The sequence below is a fragment of the Musa acuminata genome, chromosome BXJ1-1 (genome assembly GCF_036884655.1).
Source record: "Musa acuminata AAA Group cultivar baxijiao chromosome BXJ1-1, Cavendish_Baxijiao_AAA, whole genome shotgun sequence".
Taxonomy (NCBI): domain Eukaryota; kingdom Viridiplantae; phylum Streptophyta; class Magnoliopsida; order Zingiberales; family Musaceae; genus Musa; species Musa acuminata.
The window spans coordinates 4,159,613-4,169,942 of record NC_088327.1 but is presented as its reverse complement, the minus strand read 5'-3'; the positions used below and the strand labels follow the sequence as shown (position 1 = coordinate 4,169,942).

Genomic DNA, 10,330 nt, shown 5'->3' with positions numbered 1-10,330 from the left:
TCGGAGTGCCATCTGCAAATGAACTGAAGCTCTGAACTGAAGCACGCACTCAGCCACATCAGAGGCCATTAGGATTCGCGTGAGGAGAGGAATGCTGAGGATAACTTGCTTCGCCCAATGAACTCGAACCATCACGCATCCACTAACCTTAGTGACTACACAACGGATGCCATCGAGAGAGTGAGTGCTTGTCCACTCCTTTTTCCCTTGTGCAACTTTGAGTTACCTGACCTCCTTATATTCTTCTCCTTGGAACGGACGGGGAAACAGATCAATCGAGAATCGAAGATGGATTCGGTGGCCCTTCTCTTCTTCCTCCTCCTCCTCTTGTCAGCGACTGCACCCTCAGAATCATTTGCAGGTTGGTTGCTGTGTCATTTTGATGTTTGTAGTTAATAGTTTCCGAGCTAGTCAATGTTAAATTCAGATTTCTTTGCACATATTTTGTATCTACCAAAAAGATATACAATCAAAACTATTTCTCGACTCGGCAAAAATATTTAATATATATATATATATATATATATATATATATATATATATATATATATATATATATACCATATACGATATCTAAATATTAACAAATTTATCAAAAATATGTCCGATCACACCTATGTAGTGATCCATATGTAAATATGATGTCGATTTACGTTAGCTCGAATGACCAATCTTCATATATATATATAACCCTATTTCGATCAAGTCCGATGTCGAATAAATTTATATTTTTAGTATATTTTCACTTTGGGTTCTGCAAAATATACATACTAATTCTTTTACTCCAGATAGTAAAAGATTTTGAACGAAAAATTATATGTGGATACGATAGGTAATTGTAAAAAATTAGGTTCATTTATTTAATGAAAGGGTTCATTCTAACGAAAATTTTATCGTAACGATAGAGTTTAAATCATGAGAATATTGCTAAGGAACCTCGTAAGGTCTTTTTTTTTTTTTCTCTCTCTCTTTATGAGTGGATCAATTTTTTTTTTTTTTACCATTCTAACTTTTTTTTTTTTGTAGGTCATCGAAAGTTGATGCATCATGCTTCGGTACCACACGAAGCTACGAAAAAGGTATTTAAATATGGTAAAATTAGAGGCTTTTCTTTTTTTCAAGAAATTATTATTTACCTATCTTGGATGAACTAAGAAAATAATCTCATATTATTAAGGATCCAAAGTGTCAAGATTACATATAATAGATTTAGATTAAATTGGTGTCTGACTTGTATATATTATTAACTCTAGAACTTACTGTGATCATATCTATATCTATACCTATATCTATATACACATGCAGAGTTCATCCAAGGATAATGTTAAGACCAATGACTATGGAGCGTATGATCCTTCCCCAGCTCTCAACAAGCCTCCTTACAAGCTCATCAATAATTGACGCCACATCCACTGCTACAATGTTGCTCATGGTTCTGTCGATTAACCTTATAGATATTTCTGCAGCTCAACGTATTATCTAACAGGTCTGTACCAGTTGTGATATATGTATACATATGTATGTCAACTAAAATATCAGTGTTCTTGATTTCTTCGTTGCTCAAGTTAGTAATGTGTTGAAACTAAAATAGTTTTAGGATTCGAAAAGATTATGAGAAATAAGATGAATAACTATTTATAGTTATGAGTTTCTAATCATTTACGATTTAAAATATAATTAATTAGAAAAGAGAATCGTTAAGTTAGTCAAAATAAGTATTGAGACGATCGATGATATGATAATATCCTCGTTATATTCGATGTGGTATAATAATTATTGACGTGATCGGCATAACGATTATTAACTCTTGGGATGATGATTTTTATTGTTATATAAATTATTATTTTTAACGATAGTTATATAAATCCACAATAAATTTTTTATTATTGTAAGATAAAGATATATTCAGACCAAAATCAAAAAGTGACTACTACCAATTTGGCAAGACCTTAATGTCCTTCCATCCTCTAGTTGATATATGGTTCCCATCTCCCATGCCAACCTGTTTACTGGAAGTCAACGTCAAAGTCAAAGTCAACGACCTCCAGTTTCTTCAATTGCGGCCGTCTCACCAGCTTCCAAGAGACAGTGAGCTGGCGGTCTTCACAAGAACCATCCAATTCAATCATCCATTCCAATGATCTCCTTCGACCGATATCAAGTATAGAGATCGATCGATCGCTCGATCTATTTCTTTCTGCCTCTTGTTGCCATGGCTGAATCCACGAAACAGATCGTCGTCGTCATTCTTCTCACCATCCTCCTGCTCGGATGCCATCCTACCATCTCCTTCTCCTGTGCGCATACACTCACCACTCCAATTTCTTCCTTCTTTTGACTCCTCCTTTTCCGAGGCAAAAACTAGATTTCTTCCGGTCGATGCTAGATCTACAGATTCGTGTTCTGAAAGCAAGGTTTGGATGCTGCGATCTTGCAGGTACTCCCAGGAAGGCATTAGCCAGAGCTGGACGATGCGGGGAGTCGGACGATCCCATCCCAAGCCCCACTACCATGACAGCGTCTCAAGCCTCGAGGAGGCCTTACGTGCCACCGTCGCCTGCCGGAAATCGAGTGGTAATTTACGAAGCACCCCCTCAAGCGCCGCCCCCGCTCGTAGCGTAGACGAGCAGCGAATGCCGAGTCTCTTATTTATGTTCGTCTGTTAGTATCTCCTATACCAAAGCCAATAATAGCTTTACATAAAGCAACGTTTGGATGCATATGATTACTCCGACCACAAACATCTAATTAGACTTCGATCCAAGAGATGGGAGAAAGGTAGGAGACGACATGGAGGAGAGCTGAAACAGAAAGGAAACCAGAAGGAACTCTGCTGGGTTTGGCCATAAAACTTGATTCCTGCTCAATAAATTGTGCTTACAATTACATGAATCTGCTTTTTGATTTTTGTTTCTTATAATAGTCATGTAATATATTAATAAAGATATTTAGTCTCACGTTGATTTAGGAGTATGAAAACCAAAGACTCGTAAGTTGGATACGCCCGTAACCGAAAACGAATAATTCCTTGTAAGTTTACGGATCACACCAATGACCGACAAGGTTGATATTAAACAGTATAGACGTATTCAATATAATTTTAATTGGTAATAATGTGTCTGTAAATTTGATTAATAATTAATGACGTATTAATACAGTATTTATTAGCATTTTTCTTGTTGGCCTAACAGAGGCTACATATAATGCAGACTGCCACCATTTTGTTCTCTCTCTCTCTGCATCGGAGCTTTTCATGCTATCAGACTCTTTTTCTTCTCTCATATGAAAAATGTAGACAGAAGAAACATCAATTCGATCGAATGCAGAATCACACGACAAAGATGGATGGAGAATCCCATAGACACCCTATCTATATGCGGATGATGATATCAGTTCTTCCTTCTTTCCTGGATTTCCTGGATTTCCCTTGGGCAAGAAAAGCCGTGTAGGAAAGGGAAGACTGTGTCGGAGAGAGTGGGCCGAAGAGGTTGGTCATCCGTGGGTGTTCACCGCCTCCCACACCAAGTTCTTGGGGACCGGATTGGCCAAGTCCCTCGCCTGCAAAGCCGCCGTCCTCAGCGTCCTGATGGTCCTCACGTTGGCCTCCCAGAAGGAGAAGTTGTCGTACGGAAGGCCGTGCTTCTTGCAGAGCTCCCGCACCAGGGGCGCGATCCGCCGTAGCTGGCACCGCGGCAGCCGCGGGAACAGGTGGTGCTCCACCTGGAACTGCAGCCCCCCGTGGAACCAATCCATCCAGGGCTCGCAGGTGATGTCCAGCGTCCCCATCGTCTGCTTCTCGAACCAGTCGTTCCCCCGCGGCGGCCCGACGTAGACGCTGGAGGAGAAGTGGTTCAAGCAGAACTGGACGTGCTGGATCCCAGTCACCGCGAAGCTGGCCACCACGAACATCACCCTCTCGCCCCAGCTCGGCAGGTAGGAGACGAGCAGCGGGAACCAGACCCAGAACACCCCCAACCCCACCAACTCCATGCTCCTCCCCTGCACCCTCTTGTTCGACAGCAGCAACAGCACCGACTGCGCGAAGAGGTTCAACCTCGCCACGCACATCACCGGGTAGAACGTCCAGTGCTGGTAGCTCACCAGCAACCTCGCCACCCCGTCGAAGCTCATCTTCCGCTCGTAGAAGTAGGAGGTGAGGCCGCGGAATAACTCGGAGGAGACGGCGAGGACGGGGATGTGCTGCACGTCGGGGTCGAACTCGAGGCTGTTGCACGCGATGTGGTGAGCGTTGTGGTTCCGCTTCCACCATTCGATGCTAATTCCGGCGAGGCAGTTCCCGGTGACCACTTGCATGATGCGATTCACCAGAGGGCCGCTCAAGATACGGTAGTGGCCGGAGTCGTGTCCGAGGAACCCCGACTGCATCCACAGGAACCCCAGCACGACCGCGCAGCCGAGATGGACCCACACGCTGGGAGAGCAGACGACGCCGTACACGACGGCGGCGAACATGAGGCACATATGGCAAAGGACGATGAAGGTTATGTGACCCTTCTTGTCGAAGAGGCCCTTCTTGGAGATATCGGTGATCAGGCGTCGGTAGTCCTTGGACACGTCGGAGACTCGGTAGTCGGAGAGGTAGCCGACCAGGGGAAGGCGATCGAGGAGGGACCAAGCGGTGCCCGGGTGGTAAGCGACGAAGGCATCGGTGACGTCTTGACCGGCGAGGTTGAACAGAGGGAGCTCGCCGCCCGGGTGGTCCTTCACCCAGTGGGTAGCGTCGTAGACCTTGCCTTGGATCGAGATCCACAGGTCCGAAGGCGTGTTGTGCAACCGGAGCTCCTCCGAGGAAATGTACCTCTTCTCTGACTGCTTCTCATCATCTTCACCCATGGCTTCCACTGTTGCTGCAGGATCTATACCTGAATGAATCAACGAACGCAAACCTAACAAATAGATTCGGTCCTATCATCCATCCCTTACTAATTAATTACCTCCCCGTCTTTGCCGCGCTGTCCTTCGATCCCTTCCTCTGCTTTTCGCTCCCACCGGGTGGTGAGAATTCTTGTAGCGAAGAGGAGAAGGATGGGAAAGAAAGAAGGGAAACCTGCAAATAAAAAGACAAAGGCGATCGATCGTTCATGTGCCACGACTCTTACCTTCGACCAATGCGGCAGACAGAAAGGATGCGAGGGAAACATGGAGGATGGATGTTCTTCGTCCACTCCTGCCACAGATTTGGTCAACCCAGCAAACCTCGGATTTGGTGTAGCATTGCTACAAATAGCTCTCTCTCTCTCTCTCCTTCCGTCTTTGATTGGGAAGCGACTAATTACTTAGTTATTTTTATGTTTAATATTTTAATCCGTGTATTTTTAAAAATTATATTGAGATTTTTATACTTATGAAATTAAAATATCGAGATCTCTATACGATTAAAAATATAATTTTATAGAATTAAAAATAAAAAGAGAGATTTTGTTAGAACAATGAGATTAATTTATTCGTAAGTATAAGAATTTTATTGTAACTTTTAAAAATATAAAGATCGAGATACTAAAAGTAACTAATTACATAGGATAATCTATAATTAATCTTATATTATAAAAAATTAACTAATTATTTTATATTATGATGGCAAAGATTATTCTGTTCTTATTCTTTTTGTTAATTGCTAGAAAACTTAAATGGTTAGGGTGATGAACCTATTTGATTTTAGAAAATGTAAACCTATAGCTTATTTTGAAAAGAAGCCCAAATACAAAATAACTTCAATATATAGATAGATTGTGACACATAGATAGTTATCGACACCTCATCAATATTTCGATAGATACATTACGATTTCCTCATCTAACAGACAACTCGACCTTGTGGAATTAGCCATATCATATAAATGAAAAGTTGATTCATCGATCTTTACCGTATGATCGAAAAAAACGCATAATTATTTCTGACACTAATAAAAAGACCCCTCAGGTATATTCTTTGACATCTGAACTATTCCATGACGCTTACATCCATATAGATTTGATAATGATCAAATCCTCTGAATAAAACACTGACTTACGTATCGAATAAACCTTGTCAAGTATGTCCTCAATGCAGTTTTGCTAAGTCTTAACTTTGAACTTTTCCTTCACCCAACACCATCTCACTCAGATGCAAAAGAGTACATCGATTCAAACCAAATCAACATCCACGTGGAAGAACCTAAATCTAACTTAACACCACCCAAAAGAGAAAAAACAAATTATAGTGAAGAATTACCACTAATATGGACATGTGGCAACACTATATATATTAGCAGAAATTAAGGATTTGAAACCATCATCTTATTATACTAGTCGAGTGTCCACAATTTTGTTCGAGTCTGTATTCATCGAAAAAAAATCCAACATAGTATTAGAGTTTGTGATAGAAAGATAAATCGGATGACTTTGACTTGGTTGAAAGCAAGCCATGCTACTGAAACAAATGAGCCAATTACAACAGGAGACCTTTGTAAAGCTGTGTTTTAAGTGAAGATTAACCACATGATAACATGACTTTTGTGAACGAGTGAAGTGCCCATATCCATCCTGATCTGAGTAGCTGAATCCAGTGTGCATTGAGTTAGATCTATCTTCAGCATATCAAATTGAGGAGTTCAAATATATCACACCCCTTCAATTCACTCCTCGTGATGCTAATGTACAGGGGAATTAGGAGTGCATATCCATTATATATTATAGCTCTTCTTTGGCAATGTCGGGAAGAGAAGGAGAAGATGAACCATTATATTTACTGGGAACTGGTGTGTTCTTCCGGGATTGGCGCTTCGTGGGCACTAAGACATTCTCACATTCTTGTTCCCCATCATCCGAAAAGCTATCGTCATCCTCACCATCTTTAAATACTGGGTGTACATATGTATTCAGGAGGTATGCTCGCAAGTCTAGGTTAGGTTCCCTGGCACGCTCTAATGTATCTTTCATCATTGCTTCCTGCAAGTGAAAGAGCACAAGATGTAAGAGGACAATCATACTAACAGATGCCTGATTTTTCATTTTAAATCTACTCTAGCAACATAAAGTAGAATAGTTATCTCATAGAATCAATTCAGTATCCAAGTATGGATGCAGGCTATGCTATTAACCAAAAATGATAATCTAATCTACATTTCTGTCAGTCTAGATCGAATTTCCACTAAAATGTACATTTTTGGAATTTTATACCTGAATTAGTTGTTAATGTTTGTATGAAAATAACATAATCAAAGCTATATATTAAGCTAGAGTGGCCATCACTTGAAGTGTCACCATGATTGCCAATACATACACTTCGAATATATTGGTCATGGCAGAGGAATAAGGCTACAATAACATTTGACTAGTGGAATTCCTGGTGTTGCCATATAAACAAGAGCCCTTTAAAAATTGAACAAGCTTTTGAAGGCATAGTTGGATGCTAGGAAAATCCAAAGGTACACAAGTAATATTTACTATGTTTGGAGTAATCTCATATGCACAAGAATATAAGATACAAACATTAGGTCGATCCATCTCAATTCAAGCATGGAAATAGCGGTAGCAATGCTAGTGTTGCTAGTCCATCCTAGTTCAACAAGTCTTTTAGTATCAGACAAGCTAGTGATGATTTAGCATGCGATGCTCATGAGATAGGCACAAGTGCTAGTATGAGGTGACTAGCACCATCCCAACCCCAAGAAGGAGGCATCAAGCGTTTCTACAGTTTTTCGATAAGAGATTGACGGCTGATATTTGATCTTGATCCCATGGCATTCCCCTTTTAGATTGGGAATGGACCATGATGCATTTCTATTATGGCACAAGTGCTCGGATGAGCACCATCCCAACCCGAAGAAGGGGCATCAAGTGTTTCTTTAGTTTTTTTTTTGGTGTTTCTTTAGTTTTTCGATAAGAGATTGATGTCTGATATTTGATCTTGATCCCATGGCATTCCCCTTTCAGATTGCAAATGGACCATGACTATTATAAGAAAAAGAGGATATAGGTAAGGCAACCACTGCTTGTACAATTTCAACTGCATCTATCACCCATCCTAGCTCAGGATGTGAATTACAGATTCATCATGTAAACCACTTAGAAACATGAACCCAAGATACAACCTCTTCCTTCATATGAGATCACTAAGGTGTATCTTGATGATGAGGTCGAGTAAATTCACAGAAGGATCAAAATCTTCAAGTAGTGGGCCCTTAACAATACCTACACATGCAACAGCAGGTCCATTGATGCATCATAATCAAATTTAACATCCAAGGATACATATAGGATCTGATGGACACTGTAATTGATGATATTGGAGAGAACTAATATTATATAAGTGGTGTCTAAAAATAACACTAATTTCAAGAAGGCCAATAAATAGTTGGTGAACATTTGTATCTTTTCTAGACAAAGACACTGGCAATATCCTACCTTGAAGAGGATAGCAATTTGGACTAGGATTCTTAATTTCGATGTGTACCGTCCGGTACGGGCACTATGTATTGAGAGGATATTGATATGCGGACTGCCCTCCATCGGGCGGCACCAAGGTGTACCAACAGGTACCGTCTCGGATTTCGACTATTACCAAGGCATACCGATCGGTACGCCCTAGCGTGATGGATGAAGATATTTTTAAGGTTTTTGGATATACCATCGTCGGTACACCCTGGCGTATTGACGATACATATCAATATGTATGGTACCGAGCTTTGCTCGGTACATTGGTACGAACCGGTATTCAAAACCAAGGTTTGCCGTACCGGACTGTACCGCCCGGTACGGGCGGTATGTACCGGTCCGACAGGCTAGCGGTACGCGGACCGCCCGTACCGAGCGGTATACCGTACCGTACCGGTACCGAGCCCGGGTCGAAACGCCGGTACGATACGGTACGGCGAACCTTGTTCAAAACCATGGTATGCAGTATCGAATGGTACCGCCCGGTACGGGCGGTACGTACTGGTCCGACGACATACCGGTACACGGACCGCCCGATACCGCTACAGTGCTACAATGCTATACTGTAGCAGTGCTATAGTGCTACAGTAATGAAGAAAATATATAAAATTGTTCGGTACACTAGGGTGTACCGCTCAATACACCGATACCATACCATACCGAGCCAACCTCGAAACACTGGTACGGTACGGTATTGCATATCTTGTTCAAAACCCTGATTTGGACACAACATGTCACTCATTTCACCTATAATGATAACTAGATGCATACTTGTTCAAAGATTCACAGAAGGGAAAATTTTGTAGCTTGATACCACTCAATTTACTACTTAATCTCCTTATATTCCATTTAGCCAAGAAAAATAGAATCAATAATATGTTTACATTAAGTAATTGGTCTAGCTCTCACTTTAAGGGCTTATATAAAAGAAGTATCATCGGAATCATACTTTATCCTATGTATTTCTAGGATGTTATAGTTGAAATCATTATCATTAAGCACATGGAATAGGTGCCATAAATGGCTACACTTACCCCTTTATATTAACTCCAAGCAAATTAGGGCGGGACACCTAGATCTAAGGTCTTCCCCAATATCATTGATTGGATGTATGATACTCAAATGTACATGAAGCTTCACATGATAGGTAAAATCAAGGTTTTACTTACCGAATCGTACCGCCCGATACGGGCGGTACGTACCGGTCCGAGAGGCGACCGGTACGCGGACCGCCCCCTACCGGGCGGTACACGCAAAAAATATCCCGTATCGGCCGTTACGGGTAATATCGGGCGGTAACGGTCGAAATTTCGACCGTTACCGCCCGGTACCATTCGGTAACGGTCGATTTCGACCGTTACCGCCCGGTACTACTCGGTAACGGTCGAAATCGACCGGTACCACTCGGTAACGGTCGAAACCGACCGTTACCACACTGTAGCAGTGCTAAAGTGCTCCAACGGTCAAATCTCCTCCTATTTAAACCAATCTTCTCTCCCCTATTTCATTATACTCTCTTAAACTCTCTCTCAAACTTTTCTTTTCTCTCCTAAACTCTATAAAATAACGATTTGTGAATTCAATTGAGGCTAATTTGGGAAGATTAAGAGGAAGAACTTTCTAATCAAGAGGTATGTATTCGTTTTCTTTAATTAGAGAGTAATTAAGATATTTAAGATTATGGTTAGTGTTTTTCATGCATAGTAAATATTGAATAATATTTATCATAGTAAAATAAGTTTAATTAAATTTTATTAAAATTATTTAACGCTGCGATTAGTTATTTTAATGATGATTAAATCAAAATTTATTTGATTTTATATCAATTTAATGTCTTTAATACCTATTAAGGTATTTGTCATGTTTATAGTGGTGAAAGAGAAGTAATTAGTGAA

The 10,330-nt window shown here is 40.9% G+C and overlaps 2 protein-coding genes and 2 long non-coding RNA genes across 6 annotated transcripts in view; 2 read left to right on the top strand and 2 right to left on the bottom strand.

Annotated features, from left to right (window-relative positions):
• The first annotated feature begins 60 nt into the window (after positions 1-60).
• LOC135615121 (uncharacterized) lies at positions 61-1,391 on the top strand. The gene is made up of 4 exons (XR_010487861.1): positions 61-180; positions 271-361; positions 1,027-1,079; positions 1,306-1,391. It is a non-coding gene; the product is annotated as an uncharacterized LOC135615121 (long non-coding RNA).
• An 11-nt stretch (positions 1,392-1,402) lies between these two features.
• Positions 1,403-2,886, top strand: LOC135615155 (uncharacterized). Its single transcript, XR_010487871.1, has 2 exons — positions 1,403-2,297; positions 2,438-2,886. It is a non-coding gene; the product is annotated as an uncharacterized LOC135615155 (long non-coding RNA).
• Positions 2,887-3,084: 198 nt separating this feature from the next.
• On the bottom strand, positions 3,085-5,227 carry LOC135615051 (delta(8)-fatty-acid desaturase 2-like). 2 transcript variants are annotated; one of them, XM_065113147.1, is made up of 2 exons: positions 4,956-5,227; positions 3,085-4,877 (listed from the first exon to the last, which is right to left on the bottom strand). In XM_065113147.1, the coding sequence occupies exon 2, from the start codon at positions 4,852-4,854 to the stop codon at positions 3,493-3,495; it is 1,362 nt and encodes a 453-aa protein (XP_064969219.1). In that variant the 5' UTR covers positions 4,855-4,877; positions 4,956-5,227; the 3' UTR covers positions 3,085-3,492. The 2 variants fall into 2 exon arrangements, with proteins under 2 accessions (XP_064969219.1, XP_064969146.1); XM_065113074.1 differs by having other exon boundaries at positions 3,085-4,868; positions 4,956-5,226.
• A 1,043-nt stretch (positions 5,228-6,270) lies between these two features.
• LOC135614980 (calcium permeable stress-gated cation channel 1-like) overlaps positions 6,271-10,330 on the bottom strand; it is a 35,056-nt gene continuing 30,996 nt past the window's right edge. For both annotated transcript variants that reach the window (XM_065112924.1, XM_065112982.1), the window contains exon 12: positions 6,271-6,947. In XM_065112924.1, the coding sequence (XP_064968996.1) occupies positions 6,690-6,947 (258 nt within the window). In that variant the 3' untranslated portion in view covers positions 6,271-6,689. The remainder of the gene's footprint in view (positions 6,948-10,330) is intronic.